The 21403-nt window shown below is 42.6% G+C and overlaps 1 protein-coding gene across 1 annotated transcript in view; it reads right to left on the bottom strand.

The window, feature by feature from the left end:
• Positions 1–1022: 1022 nt before the first annotated feature.
• LOC119403330 (zinc finger protein jing) overlaps positions 1023–21403 on the bottom strand; it is a 179313-nt gene continuing 158932 nt past the window's right edge. The window contains exons 9-11 of the mRNA XM_037670273.2: positions 17299–17429; positions 15503–15570; positions 1023–13588 (exon numbers count right to left, since the gene is read on the bottom strand). Coding sequence (XP_037526201.1) covers positions 13429–13588; positions 15503–15570; positions 17299–17429 — 359 coding nt within the window. The 3' untranslated portion in view covers positions 1023–13428. The remainder of the gene's footprint in view (positions 13589–15502; positions 15571–17298; positions 17430–21403) is intronic.

Consider the following 21403-nt stretch of genomic DNA (forward strand, 5'->3'; position numbering starts at 1 on the left):
CGCATACCCGCCCGAGGTTTTTTGTGCGCGTTGGACAGATTAAGGCCGGCTTAAACAGCTCCGCTATTAAAAGCAAAAAGAAGCACCTAGGCCTCTCTCGAGGTTCCCGACTGAAACATCGAGTTATATTTCTTTTTGGTTTTGTACGTATGCCAGCACTTTTTAGCACTTATCCTTCACCGCATCCATGGAAACTTCACTCATTCCTTTGTAATATAAGCAGAAGAAACCGTGAGGTTCTGAAGGAATAGTTCAGCATTATATGGCACGTTTTCCAGTGTCTTAAATCTTAATGCGCTTTCTCAACATTTTCATCATAGTAATGTGTGTGTGTTTGGCAAGACCGCCGAGCATGGCTGACATGTGTTTGGCTAGACTGCCGAGTGTGAATGATGTGTGTGTGTGTTCGGCAAGGCCGCCAAGTACGACTGATGTATGCGTGTTTCGCAAGACCACCGTGTATGACTGATGTATGTGCGTTTGGCAAGGATACCAAGCACGACTGAGTATGCGTGTTTGGCAAGACCACCGTGTACATTTGATGTGTGTGTGTTTGGCAAAGGTGCCAAGTACGACTGAAGTATGTGTGTTTGGCAACACCACCGTATATGTCTGATGTGTGTGTTTGGCCAGGATGCGGATGCCAGGCACGACTGATGTATGTGTTTGGCAAGACCGCCGTGTATGACTGATGTGTGTTTGGCAAGGCCGGCAAGTATAACTCCTATATGTGTGTTTGGCAAGACTACCGTGTATGATCGATTTATGTGTGTTTGGAAAGTACGCCAAGCACGACTGATTTATGCGAGCTGGGCAAGACCACCGTGTAAGACTGATGTGTGTTTGGCAGGGCTGCCAGATTCGACTGATGTATGTGTGTTTGGCAAGACCACCGAGTATGACTGATGTATGTGTGCTTGGAAAGGCTGTCGAGTATGACTGAATAGTGAGCATTGAAATACAGACACCAAACTGCACATTCAGCTCTTTCTTTGTCATTCTCTCTTCATACATGTGTAAAAAAAATTGGTGAATGTGTTTATTGGCATATGGAACTTCGACATCTAGAAACCAGCGCGCACCTCCAATATCGAGGAACGCACGTGTACATACAGAAACTCTCATGTGGCTGCTTTCAAACGTTCCGCACACACACGCGCACACACAACTAATTCCATTCGATGCAATACGCAAACACATACACACACGCGCTCAAATAAAGACAACTTGCGTGCATTAGGAAAGGAAAACCATTCTCTGGAAACCGCACATACAGTCCACCCCTACAGCACAGAATACAAACGGATCTTCTTTGTAAAAAAGCTAACAAACAAAAACGAACACGATGTGACACCACTCTTGGTCATCTACAGTCGCCAGCAACTCAAGTATGTGAACAGTGGTGAAAACCTCAACTGCACAGGGCAACCAAAAAAAAAAAAACGCAACATTAACACCCGTTCGTGATGCGACAAGCGTGCCCTGTCGCAGAAAGAACACTGGCACAAGACGCATCAATGCAGGACAAAGTGTCAATGGCTGAGAACCTCACAGGCATGACCCCGTATGAGAAAAATGTCTGCACATTGATTATTAGTAACGAAGCCCTGCGCAAGCACCTCCTGTTTACTGCAACCTCATTTTTCGGTGGGCGACGGCATATTCACAAGGTAATGATTCTTGCCCTCAGCGCAAAGTCTAAATGTAATGACGTCTAAGCACTTGTGAGAGTTGTAAATTTTTTTTTTTTGCACATAATGCTTTCAAGACAAGCTAGAAATGCCCAAACGGCCAAAGGTCCTTGCAGGTAGAGCAATTAATCGAATGCTCACACGTTACTTTATTTGCAAGGCTCTTACTCCACATGTGGAAAATTCTAACCTAAAGGCTGGCCTACAGATGACTTCATTGAGCAAACTAGTCCTGAAGTCACAGGAATAGCCCGCGACATGGCTTTGTGGTAGTAGTTAAGCTAATGAATGCAACCGTTCTCCCATACCCAAAAGCGTCTCTACAAAAATAAATATATCTAAAGAAGGACCTCAGAATTGAAACGTACATATTGCTACCGACTATACAGTCTTGCGATGAAAGCTTTCTTAAATGCATAGTATACTTAACGAGCTGCACACTGCCGACCACAACATGGTCAAAACTGGATGGATGCATCATGGTAAAAACATTATAATGGAATTAATTAAACAATACATTAAAGCAAACAAACGCGCCTACCAATGCATTAGAACGATGCAATTACCTTACGATCTATTTTTATAAAGTAATCATCAATATGTTACAAGGTTGTAGTTATGGGATTACTGATACGTCAGAATGTATCTTGCTCTGTTTGCAGTAAAACTTTATATAGTGTTCCGGTCATTCCTTTCCTGCATCGTTTGTTTTATCATTGTTTCTGCAAAAATAATATCGAGTGTTGCCAAAAAAGAGTGCTTCGCTTCGTACGTGTATAACTTCAGTACAACCTGCCTGACAAAAACGTAGCAACCTAAACTGTGTCGTGATGTTGCAGGAGACAACATCCAGGGTCGACCCATTTAAATCTCAACAGGACTCAGTTTTACAGTACACAAGGTCATGCCTGTGAGAGTTCTCACAAAACAAGCCACAAAATTAGAGACAGCAAACATGCCTGCAGGATAGCGCCTTTCGTTGCCCAGTAAAGTGCAAAATGTTGCAGGTAGTGACATGGCCGCCGCTGGGTGTGGCTCAGTGCCAAATAGTGCACACAATATAATAATTAGAATAATAATAATAATAATATTAGTCATGTACAGTCATCGCAAAACTAGCAAACACGAGCAAATAATTTACACATCAACAACTGATTCTCACGAGAATCGACGATATGGGAGGAAAGAAATGAAAAAAAAAGATGGTAAAGAGAAATGAAACAAGGATACTACACAGAACTAGCAACCATGTTAGAAACGAGCTGTACACTATTATGAGACCTTAAAAAACATTTAAAACCCAACTTCTTAAGGCAGACAGCCTATGTGCTTTATACAAAAAAAAATGTCCTTATTCTTTTGCTGCATATGCCACGGAAACCTGCAAATGCACCACTTGGCACAGTCTTGTGGACTATCAGAACAAACCAAGAACGACAAAAAAGAATATATACTACAACAGCTACAGCACAGAAAAACAATAGCTACTGGAACCTGCGCAAAAAAGAGCGCAGGTGACGCTTGAAAAGCACTAAGATTGCAACAAAAGCAAATAACATGCCCCATGGTCAATGTGGAGAGCGTGGGGATTAGTGTCAGAACCGACATGGTGGCATTCGAAGAAAACTCACAACTGATGCGGATCGAACGAAAGATGGAAAAGGTAATGTCTGTGGCACAGTTAAGCTTATTTCACTTAACACCATGCCTTGCATTGTGTATGACCATCTTTATCCTCCACATTGTGCCATGGTGCTTGCATAAATTATGTACATAAGCACATAGCTAGAACGCACTGATTCAGGCATGATATTTCGCAGTACGCTGGATATGAGTAGACTTTCATCGTGCCACATTGCACAAAACTGAACCAAAGGCTCTTTTTTCCTGATATTTGAAAAAAAAAAACATAATCAGGCTCCTATACTGAGCAGGGCTGAACAAAATCTGGGAAACTAGAAGATCAATTTAGAATGTAATAACAGCTCGTATAAGATTAGGAAACATGACAAAACAAGCAGAGACAAACAGCACTGCCTCACCTGTCCATTTCCTGATCTCGTATGCGCTGTTAAGACCTTCTAAATGGATCCCTACCAACTCATCCAAGCTTCAGCTCTTAGAAGATCAAGCCAGGTTCATGGAATAAGAAAAGGCTTGGTCCCAGTCAAAACAAGATTTACCTCAAAAGCAATCCTTGCAGGCAGAAGCAGCTCACGTTCAATCACGAACGCACGCTTCTGAAAATGTTAATACTGAACTTATTGAAGTAAGAAAGGAGACATGTTTGTTCCCACAAACCATCCCACTCCCAAGAAAACACGGGCCATTTGAATGAAAACCAAAAGCAAATAAATTCTGACACATAGCAGACTCTTGGACGCTCATAAAGCAGCCCACAGAACACAATCCAAAAAGGTATCAGGTTTAAACTATCAGTCATGCAATCGTTCCGTACTTGGTACGCGGATTACCAGGAGACGAAACAAACGCTTATGGCATATGCCTAACAAATGGCAGTGAAAGGCTACCCAGACACACTTTCTTACGCTTTCTTTCAGAAATACATGGATCTGAAAGTTTTTCTTAGACAAGCTTTTCTCCATAACATTCAAACTAAATTGACACAGATCAAGCAACATTCACATGCAACTTAACATTGAGAGGAGATCCAAGAGCAGCTGCCACGATCGTTCGAAACTTCGCCTGCTCTGGTTTACGAGATCATTGGACTCCTTCCACTTTATGTGGGGAGCATAAGAAACAAAACTTCGAGCACAATGATAACCAATGCGCGCTTTGATGGGAAATTGTCATGACGTGGATAACTCAAGGAAGTAATGATGAAGGATATGCAGTAGTTTTTAAAAGATTTCCTTTTTGCCAGTTCAGCCATGCATAACTACTTCACTTCTTCCAATTAACTGACAATTTCAAAAATTTTGAAATTCGGTTCAGATTGGGTAGTGGAGGAACCGCCATCGATAAAAGCAAGAGGCAATTTGAGAACATCACCGCGCTGTTTTTTTGTCACTGGGCCAACTAAAAAATTATCGAAGAGGTACGTAAGCTCTCGCATGTATGGTATTAGTAAATAATGGATGTCATGAACACATAAATGAAGTGGTTACACACTGAAAAGTAATTCAAGACATTATTATGAACTGTTCCAAGCTTTAAGATGGCTTCAAAGCAAGCAAGCATGGTCCCTACAACTGACAAGTATCCTCACCATGACGGCTCACTGCCGTGCAGCAAACGTAACCGAACACAGAAAAAAAGAAAATATGCTGTTTGACTAACTCAGTGGTGCCTCAACCCGAATGAAACACAGGGTAAGACTCGAACAATTCCAAACTCAAACGGAACCCGGATTTGGCATTTTCGCGATGTAAACGGCATCAAAATTGAGCTCTCTTGTTTGCAAATCCTCAGCACGAGCATCAAAACAATCAACAATGAGAAAAAAAAAGCACGGAGCCAAAACAGAAATGCCAGCTTATATCGACGCAAGCTTTGCAAGTCGAGGTGCCGACCCTGCTTGCGTCTCACTCGCAGCAACGCTATCTGCAATATGACTAGCACTACAAACAAGCCCAATGGAGGCAAATCTACAAACCAATGGCCGGCAAGTAATACATTTTTAGAACTGTTAAGCACACCTAAGGAAAGAGTTTAATCTGGAACACAGCAACCAGCATGTAGTGCACACGTTCACCAAACGCATCCACCAGCAAGCTTTCTTGCAAAAGCGTACGTGCACGCAACGCCCGACATTCGCCCCACACGACTCTTCAAGCACCCATACCTTGACCATTTTGAACATGACCATCCAGACAATAGAGGTAAGAAATCACCCACAGAAATTAAGCACGCACAAGAATCGCATATTATAAAGTGAAGCTTCTAGCGACAGGGTTCGAATCTAGTTTAACGAAAAATAACAAGGCGTGAAACGACCGCTGCCACAAGAACGCATCTTGACTGTAATCCAGAAGGTCATTCACTGAGCCGCATGTTCAATTAAATTTTAGGCTGCACGAAACTGTTAATGCCAGTGTATATCAGCATGCCCTCAAAAAGTGACACTCATGCCAATAATACAGCTGCGAGAGCGTAAGTCCCGAGAAAGAAGAGACACTGATCATTACGTCATACTAAAGATGAACGCCATCTTGAATTTTGAATCAACGAAAAACAGGCCACAACCACAGAGAATTCTTAGGCAGCGACGTCAACATCATGTGAATCGTAATTGTGCAGAAATAACTACACCAGCATTAAGGAATCTAGCAGGAATAATTTCAGACTAAGAGGCAAAAATGCGTCACTCATCCCGGGAATCTCACGGGTCACGAGACCGTTGATGACAACACCACAACAGACAAGGTTTCGACAGCATGCACGCTAAAACCCCCCAGCATTTACAGTAGTTTTGGTTACCAGACCAATACTGCGGCATCAAAGACATCACTCGTGTCGTACTGGCATTCTCACATAGAAAACTGCAACAAGAACGATTGAGAACAGCGAATTTGCGTATAATCACACGAGTTATTCCACCCCAATTTCAGAAAAAATAAGAATATAGCAACAAAGCTTCGTTCAACTGTGTGCACCAATCCTGCATGAACACTAGCTTGAACCATCACCAAAGCCAAGTTTCAGGCAACCCATTACAGATAGAAATACCATCAGGTAAGAGGAACCCATTCACGAAGTGAGACACACTTATAAAAAAGAAAAAGAAAGCCCACAATGCCATAGAGCTCGATGACTTTCACAGTACGAAAAACATGCAATAAAGATAGTACGATGATGGTAGTTACAGCTGACCAACACCCTTTACGACAAAACACCACATTTGGATAAACAGCAAACTCGGAACGCGTCCTCCTCATTCTGATGTACGCTGAGTGCAGCGCTGTGCCAGTGTCACGCATTTTTGGCTGCATCCGGTTGCGGCTAGGGACGCTAGCCACTACGCTAACAAACCTCGAATATATTTATCTCACGTGGTATATAACTCTTATAAACAGCTTCGTTAAAAACACTGTTTACATTCTCTTTACAATGGCAGTGTTGAACATGTTGGCTGGTAGAGCGGGAGACTTGGTCGAGGAGGTGGAGCATGTACACGGGGAGTTTATAAGCTGGTCGCTGGGATTTATACAATAGCGAGGTGCGCACCTCCATCAACCTTTTCGTTCCAACGGAGCTCGCAACAACGAGGCGCGCATCGTTCAGGGGTTTTTCTCACTCATGTCGTTACCCAATCCCACTTACTCCGATTCCAATGACAAAGCTCAATCTTGAGGGCAGACTTTTTCCCTGTTGGTAAAGCACAAATTAGGCACGTTTGCAACGTGCATGTTTTTGACGTTTTTTGAAGGTCGACGCGGCAAATCATCCGTCATTTAGTATGATTCCCTGTTAGTAAACAGGGAGCGTGTTTTTGAAACAAGTGAATCGCATTGGGCAAAATGATCCCTTAAGCAAAATTAAAATCCCTACATTTCATATTTAAGCAGGTTGATGGCAGTGATACATCTCGTTAGTGTCTCCGTAAGGGCATCAATATTTCCAGTACAAGGGAAGTTTGGGGTTGTAGTAAATAGGCGCAGCTCGTCAATATACGTGTGAAATATTAGGCCTCATTACAAGCTCTGCTATGAAAGTCGATATAATATATATATTTATATATACTTTTCATTATGTTACAGTGTAAATGTCTGTATAGCACTGCGTCACGTGCCACTATCTCTGGTAACTCCTTCTAAGACTTCTGAATGACCAAAAAATGCCAGCTTGTGATGCTGTAGCAATCTGCTTCGTCACTGTGCACTACACAGGGAAACACTCGGAGGTCAAGTTAACATTCGTGCTAAGCCGTACCGCAACATGCCGGATGTAGGGAGAAATGTTACATGCGGCGAGTGGAATAAATAATATTGCGTCCGTGTCGGCTACGCTGATGGCTGGCACGCGCAATAGGGTGCGAACGTGGTTACAGTGACGTCACAGAATGAACGGGATGACTTTGCGTACACTTATACAATCGCTGCGCGAGAAGAAGCCCAGGCATTGCATTCGAGGGTGATAAGACAAGTCGCGGCACGGCAGTCACTCACTAAACTACCCAAGACACGACGCTGCAACCTCCTGCCAACCGTGACAAAACATCCAACGGCCACCGCCCACAACCGCGACAACTGCACACCATTTCAAGTCCTTTTCACTTTCGACTTCCAGTTGCAAGCTCCCAACTAGAGGTGGCAGCAGCTGCGACGCCTATGGCAGGCGCCATGACGTCTGCAGAAGGCGCGAACAAAACTGCTACTGTCGGGGATGCCGGTTACTCCCCATGCTTTCCTCTTATTCGTGAAACCAAAGTCTGGCCCATTTTGAATGCCATTCGATACCTACGCTACAGGCATCACAAAGTTGGCAGATGCTAACCACTTCCCAGTGCTGGCATTTTTGGAAAATACCAGCACCGACGCACCCATAGTCACTTGCATTTTTTCAACGCTATCCACTGTGCCTTACAAGAAAAAACTCCGTGAATCTATTAACACGTTCACCACGTCACTTGAACCCGTCGGCAAACCACAAATGTGACCAACTGAACAATGAAAATTTGCTTAGCATATAAATTTTTAAATAATAAGCTTAACGAACTAAATGTTTTTCTGATGGTTAGAACCATGAAACCAAAGAACTAAATGAAGGAGAAACAATCGTTCTTCTCTATCTGGAGCAGCGTACTTTGATACAAGCTGTCGAGAAACTACAAAGCTGCAGCTTCAAAGGGCTTCGTTAAAATTTTTGTTTTTATAGAGAACACAGGTTGATATTGCGAATCTCCAGTCATCTTTGGACCGTGAAGGATGTTACACGCAGCAAATGCGCTAGTGGTCAAGGTCAAATTGCTTGCCGTGACGGGTGCATCAAGGATGTGGAAAAGAACCGACTCAAGTCCATCCACCATTCAGAGATAGTGACACAAAAGGCACATGGTCCCAGAAAAAAGTGCATTGCACCTGGATATCTTTCATACGAACTAAAAAGGAAAAACTGGCCAGAAAAAATTGCATCCCATTTGCTTTATCGCACAAAGTTGCAGAGGAAACTGTAAAGATGAAATGCTCCTGTCAAAAGCGAGAAGGCCATGCACAGGCACGAAAGTTCACGAAACCATACAACATAATAACATCAACAAAAAAATCTCAACAAATTATTTCTCCCGAAGCCCATGTCTGAGCTTGCAGTCTCAGAGCAATGACAAAACATGAAACGTCTCCGTATTGTAAAACTATGCATTATGGTAAGCATAGCAAGCTTATTCTTCAGTTATATTTAATTAACACCCTTCTCACAAGGCAAGTTAATTTTGTCAAAGGATTCAGTGACCACAGCTATGCAGCACCGAAGTGGTGCTTGAATGTGTGGCAATCAAGGTCGACAGAGAATCTGGCAAGACCCAATACTGGCTATCTCTGTACTGCACAAAATGGGTCAGACCTAAAGTCTCAAATAAGTTCCGAGGAAAAAGATCAGTCTCGCTTGCTGTGGTTTTTTACAGTTTCCTTGCAACAACGCACCTCAGCTACTCCGGCTCTTATTTCAGTCAATGTGCGGTGATCCCTGGCAGTGTTCGTAGAATTGACAAAAAAAAAAACAACGCTCTTAAAAAGGCTACCGCAGTAGAAGGCAAGGTGAATGTCTCTATCATTTGCACATCTACTTTAAGTGACCAGGGCATATACCAGGCATTTCAGAAAATGCTTCCAGTGATTCTGAAAGAAGGCCTTAAAGCAAACGTTGATAAAGTCTAGATTGTTAAGTTGGACAATAAAGTTTAGTGCTCAAATTACTAAGACTGGCACTAGTGTCTACACATTCATACTAAAATTATTAAGGCCGATGCCAGTGTCTACACAAACTACCAGAACGTTGCTAGATGCAGAATGCCGATAATGGCAAGTATTGCATTGATTTGTGCAGGCATTGTTGTTCCTATATCAAATAAACGTCTGCACTCAGAGACAACATAAGAATTTGGTGCTAGCGGCACGCACAAATCTATGGTTCACCTGTCCTCCACTGTAAGAGAGCCGTTCCAGTTGGAGTGTGCTTGAAGCTAAAGTGTTCTTGCGATGCTAACATAGATGCTAAGCTTATTGGTAAAGTTTGTTGCTTTTAGCTAGTGTTACCTTTTACTGAACACACACTATTATCTACAGGAATTTGCAGGATGTTCAAACATCATCGTAAAACCAGTGATAGAATGATCGGCACGGCAAAATTAACTGCATTAAAGAAAAACAGGTGCCTCACGAATTTAGCAAGCGTAATTGGCTGGTGCACAGTGTAAATGAATTCACTTCAATTTCTTACAGCAGTACCCATTTCACTGTAGTCTTGTGTGATTGCTGGGTGTAGGCGGAGCCAGTTTGTAACATTTAGCTTGCTTTTGGTTTAACTTTATAGGACAGATGTCTCAAACTTTTGTACGGAAATTATTAGCCTCATTTACAAGTCATATCTACGATCAGGACAGTACAAATAAAAGGAGCTCTATGAACGAGGTCACTCGTTCCCCTGCAGCGAATGTCAATGCCACAAGGACATCAATGGCTGTTCAATACACTGCTCATGCAATGCTAAAGATGCGGGTTCGGTCACCAACTGTCAAGTTACTGTTTTGTGGAATCTGATTTCCATTAGTCTTATTATTTTTACTTTGCAAGTAAAGGTAATAATGAACTACCCTTTTCTTTCTCCAGCTTTACTGCCTCTAACTTTCAGTGGTTGTGGCTAACGAAAAATGACACTACTGTAAGAAGCATTCGCTAAAATACCTGGTGTAGGCAGTTGACAAGGACATCTGGATGACAACTAATTACAATTTCATGACAACTCACCAGAAATGTGTTAAAACATGGTTATAAGTAGAAGCAAACCGAGAAGGTTGCTTGGCCAATTCTTTATCTCCTCTACACTTGGCAGTTTGTTATCAAAATTCGCCCTACTATAAAATCATGGCTGCAGACATTCACGTAACTTAAGTTCTTCGTGTTAAATGTACAGAAGGATGCAGAATTAATTCAGAGTGGTATATTTACCACAATATTAACACGGAAATGAGACGGATTCGCGATCATATATGAAGATCTGTGTACATGCAAATGTGTCTACTTGCAAATGCAAGTAGACACATTCAACAGACACATTCATTGCAAGTAGGCACATGCAAATGTGTTTTTCTTGGTATGTCTTTCTCGGTATGTCTATCCTTTGAGAGAACTACAAAAGAAGTCCACAGATTTTGAGGCTCGTCTTGTCTCCAAGCAATATTAATCATCTGTCCTGCTTGCGTTTCTTTTTTGAAAACTAAGCACCTTTCCAGTCAAGAATGCTATTTCATGTTGACAATGCACACACCATTTGACTTCGAAGTGCCCGGTATGAAGTATCAGGAAAAAGTCACATAGACTTTTTATGTTTGCAGACAACAAAAGCCCCAAAGAGTGCATCCAATTTTTTTCTTAAAAATGTAGGTCAACATCTGTAATGTCAGGGACACACCAGTGTTTGTTGAGCACAAACCTCAACATAGAACAAATGTTGTATGTTAGTGCACGACAACTTTGAAATGGTCACTTAGCTGTAAATTTGTCAGGTTTCCTTGTTCAAAAACTGAAACTTAACACATCGCAGGTTTGCAGAAAACTAATTTGGAGCGGCAATAAAATAAGATGACACTGAGAACTCACGCTTCAGTTTTTACCCTCACTGAAAGAACAAAGTGCCTGCGCCATTGCTTGGCAGCCTAAATGACTCTTTTGTGTTCACAACAGTGTAGGCTATGTGTGGAATAAGGAGCAAGTCCTGTTAGCAATAGCTGAACACAAATGTCTGCTGCATGTGCATCCAATGCCCACTCATGGAAGCGTGTAAGCAACAGATACACAATATAGACCATTATGTGTAAGTAAAACAAAACTCGTTCCCAGCTCTACTTTGCAAACATCCTCGCATAAATTGCATACACACAAAATTGCAGAGCACACATTATGTCGCTGAGGGTTTCTTGCATAATTGTAAATCGGTAATATGGCAGTAGGTTATCGTTCATCTTCCAAGCACTGTTCCGGTGCGGTTTTGTCCCCATGTGAAAAAGAAAGGTGCAATTTTTTTGTTGGCATTTTCATAGCCATACATCTGTACAGCACGACTAAACGAGATGACAGATTCACGGCAACATCTGGCTGCTGCAGCATGTCTGCTGAGTGGCGACAAGCTGAAGCCCAACGGTTATATAATGTGCTCTAGAATTCATACATATTTTGATAGAAGAACATTTTTTTTAAAGTTAACCTATCCAAAGTTATGGCACAATTTCGAAAAATGTTTGCCTGGCTTCCCAGCTACTTCATTCGATAGCTCTGACCTGGATCGATCGTACTCCACATTGATTACAACCACAGAATGAATCAGTTCTAAATGGAACAGTTAAAGTTGCACACAAATGATTGTTCGCACAAGGGACATTTACATTAGCCATCAAAATTCTATGTATTTTAGGAACCAAGAAAGTTCTTGAAGTTTGTGGGGTCGCATATACTTAATACAATGCCACCACTCAGCCCGACATGCCACTGGCAAGAAGCCCAAGTTTTAATGAGGCTTGTCGAAAAGAAACGCATGAAATTGCGTTGAAGTTTCAGTGTAGTCAACAGACACTTTCAAGCCCTCCTATCATGGCCTCAACAAAAGTAAGTGCAATAAAGAAAACTAAGAAAATTTAGTATCATTATGACATTTTTCTTATACTCGTTCTACACTCCAAGTGGAAAAACAACCCTTTTAAGTTGAGAAGCAGCCAGCTGCAGCAATCGATAGGCAATTTTTTGACATGAACTCAATCTTACATGTAAATGTCGCATAAGGTCATGAAGGAAATGAGCAGCAGTGACTAAATAAGAAAATAATAGTAAAACCACCCCACAGCGCTTTGATGACAAACATCTGCATAGTGTTGGCTAACTTCAAACTGTCCACCAGTGCTGTTCTGCATGGGCAGTGAGTGTCATGAGCTGTTGACCAATCTGTTGACCAAAGACGACAGTCGTCAAGTCGCCAACGAGCCGCTTGCAGTTTCATTTCCAGTCCAGAATTGTAGGGAACCCGCTTGGGCTTGAACACGATGGATCGTGGTGCAATCTACACGGCACCGCCTTTCGATGTGGAAATGCATCCGCGGCTACTGTGCACCGAAGATGGAGAAGAACTGCTGTCTTTCACTGACTAAACTGTCAAAATGAGGCAGATAAGTATGTAGCATTTACACCACAAGGAGGGGTGCACCGCTTCCCATCCCACCCTGCGCACCTGATGATGAGAGTTCTGGCAACGTACACAGCCACATCCGATGCCGTATCTGCAGTCACTGATTTGCCAGCGCAGTCGGTGAAGGCAGTGGGGAGTCCGTTGCCTCCGAAGGGCACTTGGCGATGGGAATGTGGCTGCCAAGCCATGCAGGACGAGATGCGTGGTATGAAAGTTCGGAAAATAAATTACGCTCCCAACGATGATGCACTTTGTGTCCACATGCGTGTGTGCTGCATTTGTCGGTGGAGCAGCTGTTGACGATGAATGGCATTGTTGGAAAATCAAAAGAAAGTGTGGCAGTGTTGCAGCATTACGACCCTGAGTGACCTTGTCATCACCATCACTTCCGCTTGCGTCGGCAGCTTCCTGACAAGCCCTGACACGGCGTTGGCAGATCCTTGGGCCACAGGTTTAGCGTGTGCAGGTCATCAGCGGACAGCGAGGATAGGGCGACCACCTTTTCAGTGCTCTGGCTCTCAGACTCCCAGCTATCCGGCAGGCTGCAAGTGAAAAATTTTTGTAACTATAGCACTGAAATTGTTAGAACATTACCTTACTTGCATTATTATATAATAAATAATAGTTGATGTAGCCTATACTGTTTCCATGCTTTTTATTGTTATCTGACATTGCTTGTTCATTACAGAAATATTCTTTGCCATTTTTATCGTCCTACACAGCTTTCTATTTTCATGTTTTTTCACACCATTTACTTTTTCGAGTTGTCTATAAGGTTACCACAAAGACTGATTGATTAAATCTCACAATTTCTGATTGAGATCATGTATAGGATCCTCTTGAGAGTTTTTTAACTTTGGGGCTCCCTGGGTTGTACTAATTTTGTTATACACTATTATGTAAAACTAACGTCACTGACGAATAAATTGGAACTTAAAATGAACTCTCAGTTACAGGGACTTTGGTTAAGCAAATCTTTCAGAATATACAATCTTTTGCAAAAATCCCGGCGGTTTTCCTATGCATTCCATGCACAAAGCCTTCCGTTAAACAAATTGAACAGCGAATACTGTATTCCTATTGAACAAATGTGATCAGTGGACCCAGGCTCATTTTTAAAATCAGTTCAACAAAGTTCTGCACTCTACAGCATAAATCCATTCACACACTCGTGCATTGGTCTTTTAAAACGTCATTTCTGTTCTGTCAGAAAAATTAAGGTTGGTATTTGGAAAAGGAACTGAAACTCTAATATCACATCTTAAATTTCATAGGAGTGCCAAACACAGGTTATGTAAATGTAAATTCCCAGATTTCACTGTGATTTTGCCTATTTTTGCTACCTCTAGGCAATAAACTTTTTTCAGTCAATGTTTCCAGGTTGGCTAATTTTTTACTATAACTTGTCATGTAAACAAATACCTCACTCATAAATCCTTTAATTGCTCAGAGCAGATGCAAGTGAAAGGCTTCCTCAGAATGAGCCCAAATAAGCAGTGCACGTCCTTCAAAGTTCATCAAAATCTGATGGATATGAAGAACATCATGAAAATTTAATCTACTTCATTTGGATAGACTACAGTTTACAGATGAACACACTTATGAGTGGAGGTTGGTGGTTCATTCTCCCACTAACACAAGCAAAAAAACAAAAGGAAAGTCTAGTCATCATCCCAACTTATAAAGGTAGAAAACAGTAGATGCTGCACTTGCACTTAAGAGTGATGTAGTGTTAAGCTACTTATGTGAGTGAATGCATGAGTATAATATCTGCATATTTGATTGTTGGAAGGCTAGCAAAGAGCTGGTCTAAAAAGAAGTGTCAAGGCTACGAATATTAAAAAAAGGCACATGAGAAACCTTTACAGAGAGACTCAGTCCAAACAATAAGATGAAATGAGCAAATAGTTAGATATTCTTTGAAAATATTCAACTTGAATTCAACTTCCTTAAAATAACAGTGAAATGGGATACATAGTTTGCCAGTACATATATATGATGTGAAATCTTTCAACAACGTAGGCATAAACTGTCTGACATGTGGAAGTAAATCTAAGAATTTTCTCAACAGTATATTGTGTCAGCAATTTACCACTACAATAAATGTAGAACATAATCTAAGTTTTCTTGCATTGGATGTGACTTCACTGTACATTTACTTTGAATGACACTATACACTAAACTTCCAAATATGCTAAAAAAATGCCACCTTGTCACTGTTTCAGGATGTGTGCAGTATATCATGTAAGGAATTTTGGTAGAACGAATATAGAAGACAATGTAATTGTTCTTTTGTTTGATTTCGCTTCCTTGCAATGACGTTCGATGCCTACACTGAAGCTTCATACATTTTAAAAATATATCACCTTCTCGATGCTTGTTGCTTTCTGCAGAACTTACTCGACTGCATAAGTTCAACAATAAAGGCTTGTGAGTAAGAAATACTATCAACTTACATGTTCTCAGGAACCCAGTGAAGTAGCACTTTCACTTTTCCAGTGTTTTCTTTCCTTTTCGCCACCACCTGAGGAAAATGAAACGAGGAATCCCTAAGCAATGGAGGAAATAAAATCTGTGTGGCCCTCACCACTGCCTCCTCTGTACCGATGCTGCGCAGTGCAATGCTGTAACTATTTTTTCTGTGATTTGCGTTTGGATAAACTATAGACACAAGTTTTCGCATGACTCCCCATATAAATCACAAGTGGATAGTCGGATACAGCAGTTATGATTCGCATTCCTATATTTCAAAAGCAAAGATCTAAGCAGACTATTGGTTGTGAGAGCGATTAGTGCATTTCGAATGTGTACCCAATTTCCCTCAACCTGTGTACGTCCAAAGTAGTGTACAGCGAAACCTCTTTATGAATAAGTCACATCTGACACGAGAATGGTTCATTATATCCAAAAAATCGTTGTAAATTTATATTCATTACATTATCAATGACAACGGAATTCCTCAATTAATTCGTTATAACCGAAATTTCGTTAAATCTACATTAGTAATATTGACGTTTGACTATTTAATTTTACAAAACGTTGACTAGCCTAACTTACATCGCCACATGGATACACAAAAGCATTTATTAAAGTGGCTCATAATAGTGGGATAAAGCTGCGTCATGGCAACTTGACTAACCCCACAACATCAGGAAAAACAAAACGAAGGTTGGAAAAGGCTTCGACACAGCAATTCCCACAGAACACCCTAATTAAAGTTTACATTTAAAACATAAACATTACTGCACACAAACGTGTAATCAAACGTCAGTACTAACAGTTCTGTTACTCTCAGTGGCTGCATGCTCAGCGTTGCAGAAGAAATGTTGCAGTTATGAAATTCACAATCTCAAAACTCCCAACTTGGTCGCTCAGCCTGGCATCGAGTTATGTACGTAATGTTAGTTGTAGGAAGACGCACATTTTGAATTTTTCAACACCACTGCAAATGAGTTACTGCAACAAATTTATTTCCAGCTTTTAAGTGACGAAAAACACACATGGTAAGCTGAAATTTGTTGAGAAGAAGAAAGAGCTCGTGCATCAATTAATTTATTCAAAGTGCTGGGCCTTTACGTACCAATACCATGATATGACTGCAAGACACACCGTAGTGGGGCCGTCGGATCGATTTCGACCACGTAGGGTTTTTAACATGCAGCAAAATCGACGTAAACTGGTCAGTCCTTGCATTTAGTGCCAGTCAAAATGCAGCCACTATGGCCGGGAATCGAACTCACGTTTTTAAGCATGGTTGGAGGAAGCAAAAGCTTTATTCTATGAAGTTATAAAAAGAAAGAAAAATGCCCAAGCACACCGTACAGTTGGTTAACCAGGCAAGCTGCAACTTGCGGCCCCGGTGTTTATCACGAGCTGGGATCTATCGAAGTGTCTTCTGTTGTAGTTTTTGATTTCTCTATCACCACATTTCAGAAATGTGTGCTTGAAACTTTGCGTATGGTGACGTTAGCGTAAAGGATATTAAAAAGCACCTAAAGGACTTTATGGATAGCGATTCATGCTGCGGCGGGTATCATACCTACCTATATATGCTGATAAAACCTGAAGAGAGACTAGTGAAAGCGCTGAGATCTATTGAGGTAGTGTATACCAGCATTGCTTAATTACAGTTCACTCACAGACCGCCACATTTTTCCACCTCCTAGCTTTGTACAGCTTCGATGTACAACTTTGTCAAGCAGGCTTATATTTTGTTGCCCTTCGATAGAGAGGCTGCGAAGTCAGCACTGACCGTTCCATGGAAGGTGACCGTGGATCCGTTCCAGGAGTGGGGTTCAGCGGGCGACCGCGGAGCACTCACGCCTGCTAGCCGGTGCTTGAGCTCCTCCATCACGCCGGCATCAAAGAAGTCGGCATGTTTGGCTGCGACAGGAAAGAGTAGAATTATAAATTACTACAGTATAAACACGATAAAAGTTCAGGGCAAGGCGAAGGCTTGAAGTGATGAAAAATGACTGAACAGGGAATAATAATAATAATTGTCGGGGTTTAATGTCCCAAAACCGCGATATGATTATGAAAGACACCGTAGTGGAGGGCTCCGGACGTTTAGACCACGTGGGGTTCTTTAAACGTGCACCTAAATCTAAGCACACGGGCCTCAAGCATTTCAGCCTCCACCGATAATGCAGCCGCTGCGGCCGGGACTCGATCACGCGACCTTCCAGTCAGCAGTCGAGCACCATAACCACTAGTGCACCGTGGCAGGGTAGTATTTAACTGGGAATGTCGCTGAAGCCAACGTTTTGACAAGTGCACTTGTCGTCATGATTTTGATAAGTGGACTTGTCTTTGTCATTCTACAAGTGGATCAGAATGCTGGCTTCAGCAATATTTCCTGTCAAAATGATTTTCCATCACTACAGTATAAACGGACACATAAAGAGAACAATTATTGAGTAAGAACCAGGCCCGTAGCCAGGAATTTTTTTCGGGGGAGGGGGGGGGGGAGGCACTGGCTGAAAACCTTGACTATTTGAGAAAAACGCCTATTTTCATGATTTATTTTCGATAAAACACCATGTGTCATCAAAATTTCGGGGGGGGGGGGCTGGCTACGGGCCTGGTAAGAACCTACTATCCGTATTTTAAATGCGAAGCATTTCTTAGCGAACCTAAGGCACTTTGAGCCTTTCTTTCTTTCTTTCTTTCTTTCTTTCCGTCCGTCTATATCTATCTATCTAGCCGCCTCCGTCTGGGTGCTTTGTGATCTCCTCGTTAACTTGATGCAAGTGGGTTTGACGAATATGAATGTCTGGTCATCACATGAATAACGTGAAAATCCCGCCGCGTACGTCGTGAGACCTTTTCCTCGAGACACGTGTGGCACATACCCGTATACGACGGGCCACGGTAGGCGGGTATGCGCCACAGGTGATTGACAATTTAATCTCCCCAGGCACGGCGAGAACAGACATTGGCAATTTAAATGCGAGAGCGTTAAGAAAACAGACATCAGCAGCGTTGACCCGACGAATGTAAAGAATAAAAATCGGCATCCGAGCAGGAATCGAACCCAAGCATTCTACGTGGCAGTCAGGTATCCTACCACACAACCACGCCAGGCCTTGAAACTGCTTGGGAAAAAGACCGTATGCAGGTGTAATGTCAGTGCAACGTCAATGGTGGTTGTAGTGCTAGTTCTCTAATTTTTAACAAAGCAATAAACATTGCATATTTACTCCTATAATACAGGCGTCATGTTGGGTTAATGTCACTCGTGGTTCCAGTGTTGACTTCGTTTTCATAGCAGTCTAATAAACATTACATTTGTACTACTGTGATTCACCAAGCTATATTCGAGCATTGCTCGACCCCGGAGGAATACGCTAACGAAAGTTAGGTATGATATTAACGTGATCACACAGTAAGGTGAACTCCGTTTTGACAATAGTGGCGTTTGTGCTCTAACATGATTTTTGACACTACGTCAGACCATAGGTTACCCTTTAAATGCGAGTGTAGTCGACATTCCTGGTAAGCCCACGATGTGCACACAACCACTACACTTACGAATACACGTCGATCCACCTGTTGACGCTTGGCTAAAAGCCAAAAAATGCAGCCTATAGGCAATCACTGGCCGGCTGCTTCGCACGAAACCGATGCCCACAAGCCGTGGGATCTGCCGAATTTTTTTTTCATAAATGTTGGTTATTAGCACAGGTGAAGGAAGTTAATGTTACTTTAATTATTATTATGCTCCCGAGGCTATGAAGCAATGAGTTCGTACGGCAATCCCCGTACAATGGTGAGGATTGCTCAAAATTCGGGAGCCTACCAGGCAAATCGGAAGAGTTGGCAGGCATGCTGTACGCACTACATTTAATACCCGTGCCACACGGGCACAGAAAATGGCATTTGCCTCCTAATGCCTTCAGATTTAATGCCATTCGCGCGGTGCCACAAGGACGAACGAAATGGCATTCGCCCAAATGCCATTTGTCACCTAATGCCATCGCCAGAACTCATTCAACTGAGAAAGGCATACTCTCCACGGCACATCTGACGAAGTGCGATATACCTAAATTATATAAAACGACATCCTATTCAGCTAAAAATAAAGTTTTCACGTCTTTTATTTACACTAATCACTTACACAAGTGCTTCAAACGCCGTATTTTGGATGCGACAGGCGCCAATTTCTTTTTACGCTGTGGATCGGACTAGTGTTGGCTTAGGTTGCTACGGTCAGCTGCAACGTTGTGAAACAAAGCAACGAACTCAAGCTTACGGCAGTGTAATATGCTTATTTCTACATTTAATTATTCTCGAAGGTATATGAAGCTTGTTTATTTGCTGCTTATTTTTTATAACTACTCAACAGTTGCTCACTATGGAAGATGCTGCCATCGACATCATCAAGTCAAATGTCATTCAGTTTGGACGTGTAGCAGCTCCGCCGAAAAAAAATGTCATTCGGAAACTGAATGCCTTCACTACCGAATGTCAGTTTCTGTGCCCGTGTGGCACGGGTATAACGCGCTGCACAATCAGAAAAGCGCGCGAGTGGCGCGGAGAGGCGCCAGTTACAGCCCCGAAAGTCGTAAATCTCGCCCAGAGAGTGTCATTTATTAACAAAGCTGTCACCAGCGCTATCTACCGAAAGAGAAATAAATCCAGAAGGCCCCAAAAATAGAAGAGGAAGCAATGAATATCGACGTGCCGAGAGTTGGCACCGCCGCCGCACCGGGGCGCCACCAGTTGCGCCACGCTAATAAGGCGTCCGCGCGCCTTGCACACGTCACTGCAGCGCGCTCCAACGCCCGATTCGAGGTCAACGGAAGAACCGGAAGCGAACTCCTCAGCCGTGCACTAATTGCGTGCAGTACATCTCAATGTACCTGCTTCGACCATGTTATACCACAGCTAATGGTGGCTCCAAGCGAAGGGGAGCTTGACGAAAGCCCGTTTGGTCAGGCAGCATGCTACCAGACGGACAGGAAGATGCGTTAACGAGCGCGCACGGGAACACGAGTTGCCTTTAAAGGGTAAAGACGGAGAACATTTTCCGGCCCACTGCAGCTCACATCAGGCACGTAGCCAGGATTTTTTTTCGGGGGGAGGGCCCAAGGCCTAACTGTTCGAAAGACAATCTTTCCATGGCAAAAAAAAAAGTACCCTGGGAATATAGAGGGCTGGAAAAATTTCGAGGGGGGGGGGGGGGGGGGGGGCTTGCCTACGTGCCTGGCTCACATAAATGTGAGCCGCGACCGGATACGATTCGGATTCTAGTAAAAGCGAAGACACCACGTCTCGTTAATTGTTGGAGGCGTTTTACATCAGAACCCGAGGATCGTCATGTATTAGCGATACACCAGTCTTCCTTTCGCGGCCAGAAAGCAGGTTTTTTCACAGTAGTCTGCGATTGGGGTGATGCGCGTTTTACTTGTTTGCGGTGTGCTGCGCATATCATGGGCAGATATATAGTTGTAGTACAATATGAATAAACAGTCGAAAGTTTGATGTACCCATGTTCTCTTCCCTCGTTATCTGTTCGCGCTGAAAGGCGAAAGATTAATGCGTATGCATCAGGAGAGACCTGAGCTGATAAACGGCTATATTTTTTATGGTCTACCCCGTTAAATAGCGAGCATTGACCAAGTAAAACAGATTAGATGACGTTTTGGAAAGTGAATAAAAATGCTCACAATCTGCAGAATCAGAACGACGAGCCCGCACGGGTTTCGATACGTCCACTAATCTCTTTGACTTGGTGAGTAATCATAACTTCATGTAGTGGCTGCGAAGTGTCGTGAAGCAGTTTTTGCTCATCGCAAAAATTTCTGCAACACCTAAACGCCATTACAGGAACTTACACCGTTAAGAGCAACGCT

Source organism: Rhipicephalus sanguineus, chromosome 8 (assembly GCF_013339695.2).
Source record: "Rhipicephalus sanguineus isolate Rsan-2018 chromosome 8, BIME_Rsan_1.4, whole genome shotgun sequence".
NCBI classification, from domain to species: Eukaryota; Metazoa; Arthropoda; class Arachnida; order Ixodida; family Ixodidae; genus Rhipicephalus; species Rhipicephalus sanguineus.